General features: G+C 39.8%; 1 protein-coding gene across 4 annotated transcripts in view; it reads left to right on the forward strand.

The window, feature by feature from the left end:
- The first annotated feature begins 3,758 nt into the window (after positions 1 to 3,758).
- The window catches only part of DDX1 (DEAD-box helicase 1), a 43,861-nt gene continuing 28,023 nt past the window's right edge, over positions 3,759 to 19,596 (forward strand). For 2 of the 4 annotated variants that reach the window (XM_008055755.1, XM_008055756.1), the window contains exons 1-9: positions 3,759 to 3,931; positions 6,816 to 6,867; positions 7,776 to 7,839; positions 8,784 to 8,813; positions 9,728 to 9,824; positions 11,931 to 11,978; positions 17,841 to 17,924; positions 18,761 to 18,844; positions 19,377 to 19,453. In XM_008055755.1, the coding sequence (XP_008053946.1) occupies positions 3,916 to 3,931; positions 6,816 to 6,867; positions 7,776 to 7,839; positions 8,784 to 8,813; positions 9,728 to 9,824; positions 11,931 to 11,978; positions 17,841 to 17,924; positions 18,761 to 18,844; positions 19,377 to 19,453 (552 nt within the window). In that variant the 5' untranslated portion in view covers positions 3,759 to 3,915. Of the gene's footprint in view, positions 3,932 to 6,815; positions 6,868 to 7,775; positions 7,840 to 8,783; positions 8,814 to 9,727; positions 9,825 to 11,930; positions 11,979 to 17,840; positions 17,925 to 18,760; positions 18,849 to 19,376; positions 19,454 to 19,596 lie in introns of all 4 variants that reach the window. The other 2 variants (XM_021711231.1, XM_021711230.1) reach the window with 2 other exon arrangements.

Genomic DNA, 19,596 nt, shown 5'->3' on the forward strand with positions numbered 1-19,596 from the left:
CCGGGCAACAGATGGAGACCCCCAACTCAAAAAAAAAAAAAATACATAGCAGAATCTCTCTGGCACATGGGTGCTACAGTAAAATTCCATTCTAACATAATTAGAGGGGTTCAGAAAACCCAATTATATAAAACATAGAGTTACTGTTAATGTAGGTTAAAAAAATAAATATTAGGGGCAAGTCCAGGCTGGGATATATTTTTTTTTAATTACAGATGGTTTTAAAACAGTTTTATTGAGGTATAATTTAAATATCATAAAATTTACTGTTTATTAATTATGCAATTTAATGATTTACAGAGCTGTGCAACCATCTCCACAATCTAATTTTAAAAGTTTTCATCAGCCCCCTATAATCTCTCGTGTCTCTGTATAAATGGACACAAATAGACAAAAGCCCAGACTGGGAGCTTTTAGGGTCTAGTCCAGTCTCTTCTCGGTTTGGGGGCAGTTTGGCGCCACCTTGTGGTGTCTGTCCTCCCTCTAACTAGCTGAGTTTCTAGGACCAGGCAGGGTTCCTGGGAATCTCCCCGATTGTAGGCAATCATTTAATCAGCCTGTTCTAGAGATACAGGACCCGCAGATACCGGATTGAGGGGCACTCATCCTCTATCTTTTGGTTTGGTGAAGGGCTTGTCTGCTGTTTCTCTGCCTGGTGTTACCCTATCTGCCAAGGAGAGCAACCAATCATTATATTCCAATTCACATCAAGGGCATTACAAACACACACACACACACACACACACACACACACACACAATTTTATTTATGTGTTTATTTCTATGTTGGGGGTCTCACCCTGTTGCCTAAGCTGGAGTGCAGTAGCACAATCATAGCTCACTGCAGCCTCCAACTCCTAGGCTCAAATGGTCTTCCTGCTTCAGCCTGTGGAATAGCTGGGACTACAGGCGCATACCACCACACCTGGTTCATTTTTTAACTTTTTGTAGAGACGAGGTCTCGCTGTGTCTTCCAGGCTGGTCTCAAACTCCTTACCTCAAACGATCCTCTCGCCTTCCAAAGTGCTGGGAGTAAATTACAGGCATGTGTCACCGCAGCCAACCCACATATGTATTTAGAATTATTAAAGTAATATATGAAAAGAGTTAAACTTGACAGGGCATACATGGAAGACATTATCCATTATCTTGAAACCATCCACCTGGGTTATTTCTTTCCTTGACATAGATGAAGTCTCTGGCATCTTCCAAAGTTTTTCCAGTCATTCTCGGATAATAAAAAGATGTCTGGTTACTTTAATCACAATTATAGTCTCATATATGTAATTAGACTATCAAGTCCATGGTAATAATTAAAATTCACAACTTCAACCAAAATTATAGCTTCCTCTTCCCCCGTTTGGCCGATTCCAAGCCAAAACCCTGCAATGGGATGGAATATGTGATCAGTCTTTACATTTGTCTCTCTCATTAGCTGTTGTTTCTGACCCCTGTGAAGGAGTAAAGTCTAGAGGGTGGGGGACACCCACCTGTATCTGGCTGTTGCTGTGGTGACTTGCTGCTGGTGTTCGCTGGCTCAGTGATGCTCAAGGCTGATTTTCTCTTGGAGTATACTTTTTATATCTTAGAGATTCCCCTGCTGGCATCCTCCAAGTGCAAATCACTTGAGGCAACTCACTTCTCTGGTTGGAAGGTATGGATACCACAGGGTTCTTTGGGGGTTCTGTTTGCTGAATCATTTAGCTTCTCTAGGCAACTCTCTTGAACATATTCCCTTTGAAGAACGCATCTAGTTCATGCTCCACAGGTCCACTTATACCTTGGGGAAAAAGTCATAGGTTTTCTCTACAGCTGCTGGAAATTCAATTAGTTTCCACAGCAGCCTTGTCTCTCCTTCTCTCTGTCTCCTTTCCTGCCCTGCCACCTTAGGTCTTTTTAGGGACAGCTTCTCAGAGCAGTTATGCTTCTCAAACTCCAAGATCAAAGGTAAAAGTTCCCTGGAAACTCCTTTCTTCCTTGAGAAAGGGAAAAAGTCACAGCACTCCAACTTTTTCAGAGAAATCCTTTCTCTTAGTTTACATCTTTAATCCTTTTGTAACTGAACTCAGGCTCCGCTGCTGTTCATCGTTCAAAAGTCAAACTCAAGAGAGTTTGGGAAAGAAAAATAGGTTTATTCAAGAGCTGGCAACCTAAGGAGATGGTGGACTAATGTCTCCCAAACCCAACTCAAGTCAGTGCAAATTTTAGACTCGTTTTATGTGAAGGGCAGGATGAAGAGGAGGGGATTGGGATCATGAGGTGACCAATAGCTACAGACATTTGGGTGCCAGTAAGGGTGGAGGGGGTTTGAAAACTTCTTTGCCCTTGGTCAGGTCACATAGTTCTTTTACATCTTTAACAAAGCATGGTTAGTGCACATACTTTCCCTTTTTTTCAGAGTTAGTCTTGACAGCTGGATACTTGTTGTTTGTTATCTTTTCTGTGTTTCAAAATTGTTCTAGCCTACATGCAAGCATGGGTAAAGGCCCCTTAAATAAAAATGGATTTAGTTATGTTAGTTATTTTGCTGTTTCATGTTACACTTTCATACTTTTAATGTGGGCGCTGACTAAAGGCACCAAAATCAGATATAAGCTTTCCCTTTGGCAGGTACTGCATAATATATGATCTTGTACCTCTCTTCTAACATGGTGGTACTTGATATCCATTCAGAACTGCTATATTGAATAACTCTTTAGGGTATTGTTGATATAAAATATAATGAGAATATAGAATATAATGTGAATGATGCCCTCTGGAAGTGTGAATCTGCAGACCTGAATGTAGTGTCCTTGCCCTTCAGAGTGTCCGGTAAACCCTGTTATATGTAATAGTTACAGTAGAGCTAGCTCTTATATATTGTTACCAATTGCTATGCACTGTTCTTGGTACTTTATGTATTTTATTAAATCCTCCCATCAATCCTATGTGAAAAGTACTATCATTCATTCCTCTTTTGCAAATGAGTACACTGAAGCCCAGAGAAGTTTCATGACGTGTTCAGGATTATACTGCAAGCAAGTGGCAGAGCTAGAATGAAAACTCAGAAAATATGACTCCCAACTCTGTACTTCTAACCCTACCCTATACATCTAGCCTGAGGGGTTCATTTTTCCTTCATGACTTTCTGGGACAGGCCATAGATGGTACAAAATAGGCCCTGGAGTTAGGCAGAGATGGCTCAGATCACATGCTGCCATTTTGTAGCTGTGTGGATTTAGGTAAACCACTTATCTTTCCTGGATCATAGTGTCTCGTCTAAAGATTCTAATATCTACCTGACAGGGTAAGTGGGTGGGAAGATTAATTGTTCATTTACTTTCCCCAACTCCTTGCAAAGAGGAGTCAAAATTGCACGAAAGTCAAACCTGAAATCAGAGCTATGTCAAACGTGGGCCGGGGGAGGAGGGAGACCTACATCGTTACTTATTTTAGTCAAAAAATATTTAACAAATGCCTATTGGATTCCAGGTTCTCTCTAGTATTGGTTCTCTGAGCAAGGAATTCAGTTCATTGTTTCCAGGTCACTCAGACACTAAGGCCCTGCTTAGATTTGTGAGGATGGGGGACTGAGTGGAGCGTGCACAGTTTGGTGTCAGATCAGCCTGGGACCACTGCACGACCTTAATCACCCAACATGCTTCCTTATCTGCGGAAAAGCGATCCTGATGACACGCAGTGGTCTCGATAAATGCTAACTATATGGAAGGCGACGACCAGCTGCACTGGGTCCGCACTATCGGAAGGGGAGGAGCCCGAGCGGGTCTTTTCTTTCTTAGGAACTGTTTTCCCCCGGCCTGAGTCTCCGCCCGGAATCAGAACACCGAAGGCCGAGGACCGGAAGCGCGCGCTCCCTTAGCCACGGCGTGTCGGGAAGGGGAGGGAGTGAGCGTAGCCTGCGGAGGACAGAACGAAGATGGCGGCCTTCTCCGGTGCGTTTCTGGCAGCTGGGGGTGGTGTGGGCGGCTTGCTGCACGTCTGCGGCCCTGGCCGGCTGGTGGGAGCTCTGGCGGCTGGCGGGAGCGGACTGGTGCCGAGCGGACTGGAGGGCGCTGGCCCCGGCAGCCCCCCTAGGATTCGCACTGCGGGCTCAGAGCCGGCAGCTCAGAGGCCACGTCCGCGCGGCCCTGGTTCGGGAAGGGATTTCTCTTCAGGGGCTGGCCGGGACCTCCCTCCCCCTGCTCCTTCTCTTTTTTTTTTTTAAAAATCTTCTCCCAGTCCCCACTTGGCTTTCCTGCTGGTGCAGCCTCGGCTGCCAAAACAAAGTCGGCGACGTTGCTCCGGCTGCTCGCGGTCGTCCAGGCCTTCTGACTCCTTGACGTGGCATTGACCCTCGGGGACCCTTTTTCTGTCCGCGGCTTATCTGATCTTGGTCAGGCAGAGAAGCGACGGGGCGTGGGGAAGAGTCGTTTGGGAAAACGACGATCCTGCCTCTGTCCAGTTTTTTTCTTGCCGTTACAAAAGAAAAAAAATGCCAGGCACAAACCTGAACTTTCTTGGTTGTTAAACGCTGTTATAGTACCATTGATAGTAAATGTTGAAGCTAACGGGAAAGCATTTTCATGTTCACGTACACACTAGCCCAAATGGTCCGGAAATTAACTTTTTATTTGCCATATGAGATACCCTTCATTATAAACAAGTTTCGGTGTGACTCATCGAACCCTATAGTTGATGTTCCTTTTTCTTCTTGTTTTACATCCATAGTTGTAAGACGCTGTTATCAGCCTTAAATGAACTAAACGAGCTAACTGTACGTAGCAATACATGTATCAAGTTAGACCTATTATCTTTTAGTGTTCTTGTTGAAATGACTTCAGATACTATAATTGTTTTTCAGTTTTCTCCTGAAGAATATTCCAAATCTCTAGTCATATGAGAGAATTTCTGACTGTTTTAGTTACATCTCCTAATAGGAGTCAATGGGATATCTACTCATAGTGGTCGCCATTTTTCTTTTTCCAGCTTCTCTCCTAAAACAAGATTTTAGGGCCAAGGTTTGTCTGTAGAGTAGTTCTAGGTATTTGATAGGTTCACACCTTTGGGAGTCATGGACAGTCAAAAATGGTAGGGTAAAGGACTGGAAGGAGAGTCTGTGATATGTTGAAGTAAAGACAAAATTAAAGAACATGGGTATTTCTCTTTTTCTCTTAACTGTTAAGTGTTATACTTAAAGAAGACATGATTTCAAAGAAAATATGCAGAAAATCTGACCATAATGGGACAAGAAGTTGTCTGGAATTTATTGAAAACAGTCTCTGGTTGCTGCTTGTTATGCAAAGGTTAGCAAGCAGCTTCAGCTTGGGATATTCTGAGGAGATTGGGCGCTTTCAGGATGGTATGGCCATAGAGAGTGTGCTGTATTCTATGTGCAGCATATTTAAGATCATCACTCCTTTTTTCTCAAGAAGTTTGCATTTTAGGAGAGAGAGAATATGGCCAGACTCTAATAGAGGTAATTCTTAGGTCCTTGATGTATAACTTTAGATCTGAATTAGTTTATCTGTGGATTTTCCTGGGGAGATTAGGAGTTCGGAGAGCCTTGATTTTTGAAAATGATGATTCTTCTTATCTGATGCAAAGAAAAAGCTACTTTTATGAAAAATATATTCATTTTGTAGATTTGCTTTATGTCTTTTCACAAACAATGACAAGGAATTCAAAATTGGTTATTAAGTATTGTTCTTTTTTTTTTTGATTTGGAGTCTCACTCCGTCGCCCAGATTGGAGTGCAGTGGCCGCTCCCGGCCACCACAGCCTCAACCTGCTGGGCTCAGGCGATCCTTCCGCCTCAGCCATCCAAGTAGCTGGATGCTACCACGCCCGGCTAATTTTTTGGTTTATTGTAGAGATGAGGTCTCGCCAAGTTGCCTGGGCGGGTCTCGAACCTGCGAGCTCAGGCAATCCACTCACCTCAGTCTCCCAAAGTGCTGGGATTACAGGCTGAGCCACCGAGCCTGGCTATTGTTCTTTTTAAAATAGGAATATATACTTTTGTAGTGATGATAATAAAAGCTACATTTATAAATGCAGTCTTAAAAATCACTTCCTATTTTGAGGTAAAGTTTAAGTAATCCAACTAACTAATCCATGTATAACTACCCTCTGCAGTTCATTTGAGAAGTGATAAAATGACAAAGCCCAGTTAGAAACATGTAATCTATTAATTTAGGACAGGCCTTGTAGAATTATTTATGTGTATACAGTTGAGAATAGAGCAGTTCTTCAGCTGACGTTTTCAGTTGCCCAAGTTTTTACCACTGTCCCCTCCCTCTTTAGTTTATCGGAATTTTGATTATGGCTACCACTAAATGTGGACTCTCCATTTATCTGTTCATTTTTCTCTGTATCTCTGAGGGTATTCACATGGTGTTGGAATAGCCAAGGTGCATAATTGCTACATTATCTCTAACTGAAACAACCCTGTCTAACTAGCAGATTTTTTTCACTAATCATAAGAGGTAAATCACTGAGGTGGCTGCTGTATATTAGGTGACAACTATGTGCCAGATGTATAACATTATTATTATCTCTGGTCTTCCTATAACCCCACAAGGTAGGTAATATAAGCCCCATTTTGTGCAGAGAACACAAATTTGTAGCATTGTCCAAGGTCACTTCCTAATAAGTGAAAGCTTGAATTTAAGTCTTTCTCTAGAACTTATATTCTTTCAGCAGTGCCATACTCAGTAGGTATGATATAACTGACCTATACTTCAAAGTCTTCCCTGTTTATGAATAGTAATTTTAAGAGCAATTGTGATTTTTTATTTAAATTTATTATGTGTGGTTTTTAAAATTAATTTTTACTTTTAGAGATGGGTGTTATGCCTGAGATTGCTCAAGCTGTGGAAGAAATGGATTGGCTGTAAGTACATAAATGTACCTGTGACAAGGATGTTTTATAATTTAAACAGTTGTTAGTGATTTTTTTTTTTTTTTGGAGTTGGGGTCTTACTCTGTTTCCCAGGCTGGAGTGCAGTGGCGCACTCATGGCCACCGCAGCCTTGACCTGCTGAGCTCAGGCAGTCCTTCTGCCTCAGCCTTCCAAGTAGCTGGAACTACAGGCGCGCACCACCACGTCCAGCTTATTTTTTGATTTATTGTGGAGACAGGGTCTCACCAAGTTGCCCAGGCTGGTCTCAAACCCCTGGGCTCAGGCTATCCTCTTTCCTCGGCCTACAAAAGTCCTGGGATTATAGCCTTGAGCCACCACACCCAGCCTGTTAGTGATTCTGTCAAATATTTTTGGGTCTGGTTGGGTAAGTTGAATTCAGTTTTTCTTGTGTTCTCTAAATTACGGAAGATTTCCTTTTTTTTTATTTTTTATTTTTTGAGTTGGAGTCTCACTCTGTCGCTCAGACTGGAGTACAGTAGCACGCTCCTGGCCACTGCACCCTCAACCTGCTGGACTCCAGTGAACCCTCCACCTCAGTCAGATAGTTCCAAGTAGCCAGAACTATAGGCCCGCACTACCTCACTCGGCTAATTTTTGATTTATTGTAGAGACAAGGTCTCACTGAGTTGCTCGGGAGGATCTCAAACCTGCAGACTCAGGCAGTGCACTTGCCTCAGCCTCCCAAAGTGCTGGGATTACAGGTTGAGCCACCGAGCCAGGTGGTTTCCTTTTAAAATTGTAACATGTTTCTAGCTGAATAAGATTGGTGGTATTTACCAATAAAATTCTCTTTTAGGCTTCTAGTTTAACTTGACTTATGTGCTTAGGTGATTTTTATTTTTTTACTAACTAAAAATCTTCAAATATGATTCTTTTAGTCTCCCAACGGACATCCAGGCTGAATCTATCCCACTGATCCTAGGAGGAGGTGATGTACTTATGGTATGTTTAAATTTGATGAGGTGATTGGGAACTGGGGATAGACTCAATGAGAACGCCATAGTCTTAAAAATGAAACTTTTACCAAATTAATTTTATCCACAAAAATTTATGGTACATATGCTCTTTTTAAGGTATTAGATAGAAGCTGTGGGAACACAAAGGTGAATAAAAGTGTTTGACATTGAGAAGCTTAAACTAAATAGGGCAGTAAGAGGTAAAAAAAAAGTCATGCACCTATGAGAATATGGCACCTATGTATGAGATGCAGAGTGCCGTAGGATTCAGGTGGGAGTCTGGTTATCTTCTGCTGGAGGGGTTGTAAGGGACTACTTGGAGGAATAGATTTTTTACAAGAGAATGTGGAAGAGAAATGCTATCTAGGTAGAAAGCATCAACAAAAACAGTGAATAGGAGAATACAAGATACAATGCTTGAGGGGTTCAGTTAGATGGTAGCATAAAATGTGTGTGTATGGGAGGGGTAGATGATATAAAATTGGAAACATAGTGGGTAAGATTATAATTTTCTCAAGTGTCAAGCTAAAGAATTTGAGTATTTGCTGGCAGTGGGGAGCATTGGAAGTTATTAAGCAGTAGTGTTATGTGGTTAGAATTGTGTTTTTATAAAGACTAATTTGGTAGCAGATGGTAGTATAGCTCTGTGGATTCACATGCTGTTAGGATACTTTCATAATCTAGGTTAGGATAATGAGAACTTAAATTTAGTAGTAGCATTGGGAAAGGAAAGGGAAAAACAGATTTTTAAGGAAATGGGAGAGGTAACCAGTAGTCAAGGTCAACTGAGGTATCCTAGGTAATCTGGAGTCACTGAAAATAAAGGTAGCCAGCCAACTGTTTCAGATTTCTACATCTACATCGTATCATGTTAATTTGATCTTTTTAATTGACAACTTAAACTGTAAGATCAACTTTTTTTCCATTCAGGCTGCAGAAACAGGAAGTGGAAAAACTGGTGTAAGTAATACATTTAAATTCAGTTACTTTATAAGAGTTGAATTTTATATTTACCCTGAACAGTAGCTTTTACTTTGAAATATTTAATAAAACAACCACCTCCAAAGTATAAGGAATTGATTGCTTGCCACTGAAGTGATATTTTTGTTGCCAGCTGATTATGAAGATTTACAAAAAATGTGGCTTCAAGAATATAGTTTTAAACTGGTCCTGGAGAAAGAATTACAGTGGCTTTAGTGTTTATATTCACTTCTGAATTTAAATGCAATGGCTGTTAAAGTAAAAAGGTTGCAATTAAAGTTCATCTCCTGTTGTCCTAGACTAGAGGAATAGTTTGTCAGACTGGATGATATTTTTCCTATTTTTTTTTTTTTTTTGAGTTGGAGTCTCACTCTGTCACCCACACTGGAGTGCAGTGGCTCCTCCTGGTCACTGCAGCCTTGACCTACTGGGCTCCAGTGATCCTTTCACCTCAGCCTTCCAAGGAGTCAGAACTACAGGCACGTGCTACCCCGCCTGGCTAATTTTTGATTTATGGTAGAGATGAGATCTCGCCAAGTTGCCCAGGTGGGTCTCAAACCCGCAGGCTCAGGCAATCCACTCACCTTGGCCTCCCAAAATGCTGAGATTACAGGCTGAGCCACTGAGCCCGGCTTGTTTTTCCTATTCAGTGTAGGTTCATTTTGCAGGTCTCTGTTGTTTTCTTGTTTTGGATTGTCAGCTCCTGTTTCCTTTATTCATTCAACTCTTTTGTCTTGCTGGTATTTTGGGTTTGAATGAATGAAATTGGAGTAGCAATCTGGAATATATGTAAATTATTTAATGTGTGTGTATAACTTTTGTCACTTATGTTGATTATTAAACTGTCATTAGTATCTGAATATTGACATAGAAACCTTTTGTTTTTTTGATAGGCTTTCAGTATTCCAGTTATCCAGATAGTTTATGAAACTCTCAAAGACCAACAGGAAGGCAAAAAAGGAAAAACAACAATTAAAACTGGTGCTTCAGGTAATTTTCATAAATTGATATTTCCTTTTGTATAAGTCAGTGATCCTCCTCATTGGCATTTAGAGATGTGAGGCTTGAGTATGCATTTTTATTGTCAATATCTAAGAGGTGGTATTAGAATTTGGAGCCCTAGAGACCAGGGTTGCTAAATGTCATTTAGAGCCTAAGCAGTGAAAAGTTGTCCCTCCTAAAATACCAATAGTGCTTCCTTTGTGAAGGACATTGAGAAAACTTTGGGCATTGTGGGAATTACATTTAATTATTTTAGTGTTTTTCTTAACCATATAGCTTTTTATGCTTATTATTTTTTTTTTTTTGAGTTGGAGTCTCACTCTGTCGCCCAGACTGGAGTGCAGTGGCCGCTTCCGGTCACCGCAGCCTCGACCTGCTGGGCTCCGGCGATCCTTCCACCTCAGCCTTCCAAGTAGCTGGAATTACAGGCCCACGCTACCACGCCCGGCTGATTTTTTGATTTATTGTAGAGATGAGGTCTCGCTGCCCAGGCGGGTCTCGAACCCGTGAGCTCAGTCAATCCACTCACCTCAGCCTCCCAAAGGCGCGGAATTACAGGCTGAGCCACCGAGCCCGGCTTATGCTTAATATTAAAGACAAATTTCTTCAACATTTTATACAAGTATTAAGGAAGGATTTTATGGATGACTTATGGAGTAAAAACCAATAACGAATGAGAAGTGTTGCTTTACACAGGGAAAAGAAGTGTGCTTTTACCTCAAAGGTAGAACAGGAGCTCTCCAGGAAGTAAAAATACCAAGTGTAAATCTTGAATTTCTTATCTTCAGTCTTAATGGAGATTGGTCCTTTCATTAGGTTTCTGATACTGTCTGTACTATGAACAGTCTTACTTTCTCATCTTTAAATTATGTTGCTTCTCTTAAATGGTTTTTAAAACTATTCTACCTTAATTTATGATTTTGTACATATTAACAAAATTTATTTTATATTTTAGCAGAATTGTTACAAAATAGTAAGCTTAAGTTGCATGAACTTGTCATAACATTTTTTTTAGTTGTTTGCAAGTAATGTTTTGTACTTTATGGAATGTAAATGAACTGTGAGATTGTTAATGGATATAGCTATTTAGGCTATTGGCCTATTCTAAAATAGTTTCAGAACTTAGAACAAGTGTGTGAATGGTGGTAAAGGAGAGAGAGTGCTTCTAAAGGAGAGTAACCATAATGATAATGGTCCTAAAAATCGTATCCTATGAGGAATAAAGAAACTAGATATTTAAACATGGAGAAGAAGTAAAAGTGGAGATGAGATACATTAAGTGCAGCTTCTCTCTTATTAAAGAACTAGAGAGAAGATAATTATTCCAGAAAGTAGGACTAGGACCAGGAGAAGGTAGGAGTAACTTAATTGAAGATTTCTGTTTAAAGTACTTCCTAATACCTAGATTAATGGAAGGGAGAACCTCAAGGAAGTTATCTCCATGCTCAAAATATTTAAGCTGATGATGGGTATCTTTTGACTAAAATAATTTAGGAAGGATTTCTGCTTTGGGTGGAAAGTTGAACTAGAAAGCATGTAGCTTTCTCTTTAGCTATTAAAATTCTTTAATTTTCTGAGGACTATTAAAATGTGTCACAAAAGGAAAATTTCAGTCCAATAAGAGTGAGGAAGAAAAAAATGTGTGACTTCTGAATGTGATATTGAATTGTTTAAGATATAGGAGTTGCTTTTCTTTTAATAATGATAAGAAATATTAATTAGATCTTGAAATATTGATCAATTTTTATCCTTGATGGTTGAAGTCAACTTGTTTAGTTACCTAAACTTCATTTTGTCAGTGACCTAAGAGTTAGCACCAAGATCAGTGTCATCTAATACAAAGTACACTAAAGCAAGTGAAGAGATAAGGTTTAAATCCCACATAGACTGGTGATTTTTATCTTTGATATGTTTTGATTTTTAATCTAACTTTTGCCTTTAATAAAATAGCAAGTGTTACTAGTATATTCTAAATAATATGTAAGACCATACTGAATCTAGAATAAGATACATAAAATATAAACTATTTTGTTTTTATCGAACATTTTAAATGTTGTGTGTTTATGAGTAACTTTTCATATTTCATTTATTCAGTGCTCAACAAATGGCAAATGAACCCATATGACAGAGGATCTGCCTTTGGTAAGTGGATAGATTTTACCACATTTGTGATTCAGAAACTATTTTTTAATATACATGATAATACCAAGAAAATTATGAAGTATAGTAAGTGCAGATTTAATTAACCAGCTATTACAATACAGTTATTATAATTAAACAGTATAGTACTGACATAGGAATAAGTAGTGGAATATAATGGACATAAATCCCAGTATGTATGGTAAGGTAATATACAGGAGAAAAAATAGTATTTTACTTCAGTGGGAAAAAAAGAATGATTTATTCAGTAAAGAGTGTTGGCACAATTGATGATCCATCTGGAGCAATATAAAATTGACTTCTATCTCATATCAAATTAGAAATAAATTTCATATGTGTTGAAGACATATAGAGAGAAATTTAAGTATAGAAAACTACATGTATGATCTAGCAGTGGAGGATCTTTCCTAACCCAAATAGAAAATTCAAAAGTCGTCAAAGAAAAAGTAGGTATATTTTTTAAAATGTGAAAAAGATACCATAAAAAAGTCAATAGGCAAATAGCATATATATCAAGAATATTGTGGTGTTAATGAAAAAATAAAGAATTATTATAAATTGGAAGAGATTCTCTCTGAAAAATAAGGAATTATTGTAAATTGGAAGAGATTCTTTATGAATAAAGAGATTCTTTATTTAACCTCTAGTTACAGATCTGTTTTGTATCTATTTTGGTAAGAGATAATAAGGAGAATGGGTAAAGGATATTAATAGGCAGTTCATAAGAGAATAAATACATCCATATGGCCAAAGTGTACATTCCTGGAGGGTCTAGCTCATTGAAATAAAACACCAGTATGCAGAGGTATGTACAGAGCTGTTTGTTGCACCACTGTTTGTCATGAAAAAAAAGCTGTCAACAACAAGGTAAATGCTATTGTTAGGAATGGTTAACAAACATGAGGGTGTATTCAGGGACTATTGTCTAGCCAATACATGAATGAGTCAGAGCTATAAAGTTGACTAGGAGGAATTTAATAGGTGTTGATGAGTGAGAAAAGTAGAATGCAGAGAAATGTAGAATTGAGCATGAGAAATTCTGCCAAAAAAAAAAAAACAACCCCCAAAACCAATCCCAAACTTCACCATAAGGTATCTAATTTATATAAAAGTTTATATCTCTATGCACAAAGAATTTTGAATATAAAATTTTAAGAATTTGCCATTGCTAGAGAACTTTGTATGTATGTATGCTTTTTTTTTCTTTTTTGCATTTATTGGCTTATTTTAAAGGATATTACAAAGGATACAATTGAATAGGGTGAGGTATGAGGGAAGGAAGCCTCTCTGGGCATGCCAGCCTCTAGGAACCTCTACATGTTCCGCTGTTAAGAATTTCTTCTAACCCAGTTCTTCTGGGTTTTTATGGAAATGTCATTATTGGTTCCCATTTTGCATGTCCAGTTAATGTTGCCTGAAGGGCAGGCAGATTTACATACCTTCCATTTTACAGTATTAGGTAGGAGAAACATATCCCAGTTTGATACCATGTCCATCTCTATAATACAGTTAGGTAAAACCACGTTACATAGAGTGTGTTCAAATATACCAACTCTTCTATAGACTTTTATCTTAATTCCGTCAACACTTACTTTCCTAACCATAGCCTTCATTAGGACTTTATCAAAAGGTGTTGGCATTACAGTGCAATGGGCTTCTGTGTCAAAGTTTCTTCTCTACTCCCTGACCAGTTTACCCACTTGTGTTTATAAGGCTTTGGGTGTGTCAATTTGTCAATATTTATCTTAATTAACCTGCTTCAGCATTGCCCCATGCAGTTGTTTGTCAGATTTCTCATTGTAATCTGTGCTTTTTGGCTTCTAAAATTTCTTCAAACTGGGGTGAATACAACAAACTTGTTTGAAGTTCTTTAATGTTGAGGAACCAATAGGGGGCCCCCTCTGGTCCACCCAGCCTTTCGTAGTGCTATGTCTAAACTTTTGTTTTAACCCCATTAATGTCTGTTTGTTCATCCCATTTCTTTTTTTTTTTTTGGAGTTGGACTCTCACTCCATCAGCTGGGGTGCAGTGGTACGCTCATGGCCACCCTATCGGTGACCTGCTGGGCTCTGGCAGTCCTTCTGCCTTGGCCTTCCAAGTACCCAGAATTTCAGGCATGTGCTACCTCACCCGGCTAATTTTTGATTTATTGTAGAGACAAGGTCTCACCATGTTGCCCAGGCTGGTCTCAAACCCGGGAACTCAAGCAATCCTCTGGCCTTGGCCTCCCAAAGTGCTGGAATTACAGGCTTGAGCCACCACACCCGGCCTCATCCCATTTCTTAATAACCATCTGAAGATTTCTACACTTCTGGATGAGTCCTTCCTTTGTCCTCTTAGTTTCACCCTATCAATTTTTTTTTCCACTTTATTTCTTAATAGCTGTTAAAAAAATTTCTACCATCTTGGGAAGAGTCTTTAACTTTCTCTTTTGTCTTTTCCCATTCTCATGTTAATTAACCTAATGTTTTCATTAGCATCTGTAAGACAACCCATAAGGGGAAACCTTGATAGCACATTTGATTCAACTGTCTTTTGATTTTGCAGCATCTAGGTGATACATGGTATCCACTTAAAGGAATGCCTTTAACTATGGCGCTGGGGAACAGGCATATTCTGTGAGTGAATATCTTGGTCATCATAAAGCCAGTCCCACATGGCTTGTAGGTTATTCCACTTGACAGTTACAGGTGGATTCAGGCAGTCTGTCAGGGTAAACAGACTTGACAGTAGCTTTTATCCAGTCTGCCTATTCCCTTGAGAATAACCTATGTGTCTAGATCATGTATAACTATGTTGTTATTCCATAGTGAGCTGTGGGTCATGGATCAACTCAAACGTGCCCTTTCATTCTGAAGATTTTAAAACCAAAGTTACTATTCCTAATTCAGTTTCACACACAATCCATTTAGTAAAGTCTCAAGAAACTGATGATGTTGATCGACAAAATGAAAAAATTCCTTTATGTACCTCTAGTTACAGTAGCTTCTTGGTTTTGCCCTTCTTCTATATTGACTGCCTTCTTGGTAACCATAAGTTTTGGTAGCCATAAGTCTCTCTTGGGGGTCAGCTTTGAGGCTGGTGGCCAAAGCTCAGATCAACTGAGATTTGAGTTTGGTCTAGCGTTAAGGTCTTACCCAGCATTCTCTTTTACTTTAGCGACTACGGGTAACAATAACTGAGGGATTGCATATTTTGCTTTTTCCTTGTTAGTTTACATTTCCTTATGCATCCAGTGAATCAGCTACTCAGGAGTTGGCTCCATCTCTAAAGTCCATTGGTAACTTTTACCTTTAGTAGCTGATCATACCATGGGTGACTGTGTGGTTACTCAGGAATCTGAAGTTTCTTATTTTCTACCATTTTATCCTTTTTCTTCTCAAATCACATGTTTCTGTGAACCAGGGTCATTCTGGTAAATCCTGATTCTGACATGAGTTCTAAGAATATAGAGGAATAAACGAACTCAGTTTTTCTTACTATTCAACATACTTCTTTTGCCAGATATGTGGGATCTTTTTCCCATAAATCAAGGGAACGGTTTTGCAGAGGACACCACCTGGGTGTCATCTAATTCAGTTCAGTTCTGGCACTGCTTGGAGATAGCATCAGATCACATAGGCTGAGGGCTCAGTACACAAGACTGCCCCGACTTCTGAAACCAGTTGCAAGACCTGGGTTGTGACTAGTGCTTCTGACCAACTGACCATAAGTTGGGGTTTGCATGGCCTTCTTTTGGGACTTGATTAATTTACTAGGGCAACTCACAGGATTCAGGGAAACACTTACTTACATTATCAGTTTATTTATTTATTTATTTATTTGAGTTGGAGTCTCACTCTGTTGCCTAGGCTGGAGTGCAGTGGCACGATCATGGATGGCTACCATAACCTCAACCTGTTGGGCTCAGGCGATCCTTCCGCCTCAGCCTTCCAATTAGCTGGGACTAAAGACATATGCCACCACACTTGGGTAATTTTTTGATTTAATGTAGAGACAGGGTCTTGCCAAGTTGCCCAGAGTGGTCTTGAACTCCTGGGCTCAGGCAATCCTCTGAGCCTCTGCCTCCCAAATTGCTGTAATTACAGATGTGAGTCACTGCACCCAGTGCATTTATCAGTTCATTATAAAGGATATACCAGAAGATACACACAGAGATGCGTAGGACTCTAGGTGTGGGAAGGGATGCTGAGCTTCCATGCTTCTCTTGGTATACCACCCTCCAGGAACTTCTGTATGTTCAGCTCTCTGGAAGCTCCTGGAGAACTTTTTATTTATTTATTTATTTATTTGAGTTGGAGTCTTACTCTGTCACCCAGATTGAAGTGCAGTGGCCTCTTCCGGCCACTGCAGCCTCGACCTGCTGGACTCTGGCGATCCTTCCACCTCAGCCTTCCAAGTAGTTAAAACTACAGGAGCGTGCTACCATGCCCAGCTAATTTTTTTGATTTATTGTAGAGATGAGGTCTCTCCAAGTTGCCCAGGCGGGTCTTGAACCCACGGGCTCAGGAAATCCAGTCACTCAGCCGCCCAAAGTGCTGGGATTACAGGCTGAGCCACTGAGCCTGACTGAGAACTTTTTTTAAAGTTCAGTTTTATATAATTCAGTACTATATGAGTCAGAATTTCTACTTTGAATAATTTGGTTTCTAAAAAGTGAAGTAAGATGTGCAATGAGATCTGCTCCCAGCCACCACAGCCTCGACCTGCTGGGTTCTGGCGATCCTTCTGCTTCAACCTTCCAAGTAGCTGAAACTAGTTGGAACTACAGGCGCAGGCTACCACACCTGGCTAGATGAGATACTTTTTAAAAAGTCTGTTCTGTGTTTAAGTGGTGAATAAGTGTTGCAAACATGAACTGGTACAAAAGTTATAGTTTCTTTCCAGTACAGATAGCAGCTGAATCTTTACTTAAAGCCAATAAGCACCTATTAATGTGGACATTGCTGTGACTGACCATAATATATAACACAGAATCTTATTTTTATTTTTTGAGTTGGAGTCTCACTCTGTTGCCCAGACTAGAGTGCAGTGGTACATTCCCAGCCACCACAGCCTTGACCTGCTGGACTCTGGCGATCCTTCCGCCTCCGCCTTCCAAGTAGCCAGAACTACAGGCACACACTACCACTCCCAGCTAATTTTTTTGATTTATTGTAGAGATGAGGTCTCACCAAGTTGCCCAGGCTTGTCTCGAACCTGCGGACTCAGGCAATTCACTCACCCCCGCCTCCCAAAGCACGGGATTACAGGCTGAGCCACTGAGTCCAGCATCTTATTTTTTAGAGTCCTAATATTAGCAAATATATATGTGTTTATTCATGCTTTCCCCTTCTTGTCCATTATAATTTCTTACATCGATTAGGGAGTAAGGTACAGACAGTTCTGTTACCTTTTATTATAGTAGTTTCTCAAACTCTAATTTAGTATAAAATCACATTTGATGAGTAGGTGCTATGCCACCCTTGACTACCAGTTTCTTTCAAAGACTCTAGAACTAGTTTTCTAAATACATTTGTGTTGATGATTCAACTGCTATGAGTGCAAGTCAGGTCAGGGACTGTGTTGATTCCTTTCTAGACATGTTGCTATAAAATCTTGTCTTAATTAACAGATGACAGTACAGAAACTAGCCCCTGACATAGCTGAGGATACCCAAGTGATGAAGAAGGGCAGTTATTCTTGGGGAAAATACTGCTGTCATCTAGGAATCATCAAGTCTTGTCGGAACATTGCAACAAGTGAAGGAGTTGTTTTATTAGTGAGACTGAATGGTATTTTTGGGGAGATGCATGATTTATAAAACCTGTACTGACATGTTTTTCTGTTTTTTCGCAAATCCAGCCATTGGGTCAGATGGTCTTTGTTGTCAAAGCAGAGAAGTAAAGGAATGGCATGGGTGTAGAGCTACTAAAGGATTGATGAAAGGTATTTGGGCAATATTTGTATTTATCCAATCTTTAAATAGCTTTAAATCAAGGATGTGGAAAGATATTTTTTATATTTTGTCGTGTTTTTTAAGTCAGAGTTTCATTCTGTCACCCAGGCTGGAAGTGCAGTGGCATGCTCGTGGCTCACCCCAGCCTTGGCCTCCTGGGCTCAAGTGATCCTCCTGCCTTAGCTATCCCAGCTGCTGGGACTAAAGGTGTGCACCATCACACCTGGCTAATTTTTCAATTTTTTTGTAAACATGAGGTCTCACTATGTTGCCCAAGCTGGTCTTGAACTCCTGGGCCCAAGCAATCCTCCTGCCATGCCTCTCAAAGTGTGGGATTACAGGCATGAGTCATCGTGCCTGGCCAAGGACATGGAAATATTTTTTTTTGAGTTGGAGACTCACTCTATTGCCCAGATTGGAGTGCAGTGGCATGCTCCTGGCCACTGCCGCTTCGACTTGCTGGGTTCCGGCAATTCAAAGACTACCAGTTTCCGCCTCAGCCTTCCAAGTAGCCAGAGCTTCAGGTGTGCACTACCATACCCAGCTAATTTTTGATTTTTTGTAGAGATGAGGTCTTGCCAAGTTGCCTGGGTGAGTTTCGAACCCGCGGGCTCAGGCAGTCCACTTGCCTCGGTCTCCCAAGTGCTGGGATTATAGACTGAGCCACCGAGCCCGGCCGGAAATATTTTTAATGATATAACAAGATCTATAATTCTTCATTTGTTATATCCCAATTGTAATTAAGAAACAGTGGGAAAGTGGCTACATGGTAAATGAATTATATGTGTGTGATTTATATAAATCTCAATGTATTTTGCCATTATAGGGAAACACTACTATGAAGTATCCTGTCATGACCAAGGACTGTGCAGAGTTGGGTGGTCTACCATGCAGGCCTCCTTGGACCTTGGTAAGTGTTTGTAAAATAACTGGATTAATTTGTTTATATTTGTGAGTTAACATTTTATTGTTTTTGGAAGCAAAGTAATAACCATAAAAAAGTTTATATTTTATATACACGCAAATAATATTGAATCTGTACCCCACATGTTACAAGAAATATTGGAAGTAACTTACAAAAAGTACATCTATTATAACCGTACCAAAGTATGGGAAAAAAGGTTAAGAATATGAATGGAGTCAGGGTAAAGTTAGTGTGCATGAATATGTGCCACACTGCATAGATACTTCAAGTTATTGTAAATTAGCACCTGAGTTTCTTAACTGGCCAAAGCAAAGAGGGGTATAGTATCATCTATGTATAGTCTCACGTAGCATAGGCTAAAAGCTATTCAGTTACTTGTGGGATTCAGAAACTTAGGAGAATATTTTCCTGTTGTTTCTTGAAATGGAGATATTGTCTGAATGAAATTGTTTCTTTTACAGGACTTTTAATTTTATATTTCCTCTTGTTACATAAATAAAATACCTTTTAAATCTAGGTACTGACAAGTTTGGATTTGGCTTTGGTGGAACAGGAAAGAAATCCCATAATAAACAGTTTGATAATTATGGAGAGGTAAGCTATTATGTTATTGACTTAAACATAGCATTAGTAAGTTTTTTTGCACACTTGATCACTCATGAAGTGATAAGAGTATAGAAATGATTCTCAAAATCAAGTGGATTTTTCTGTATATTTTTCACAGAAAGTTTGGATTT

Source organism: Carlito syrichta, unplaced genomic scaffold (genome assembly GCF_000164805.1).
Source record: "Carlito syrichta isolate Samal-C Ts95f unplaced genomic scaffold, Tarsius_syrichta-2.0.1 Scaffold301950, whole genome shotgun sequence".
In the NCBI taxonomy this organism is placed as follows: Eukaryota; Metazoa; Chordata; class Mammalia; order Primates; family Tarsiidae; genus Carlito; species Carlito syrichta.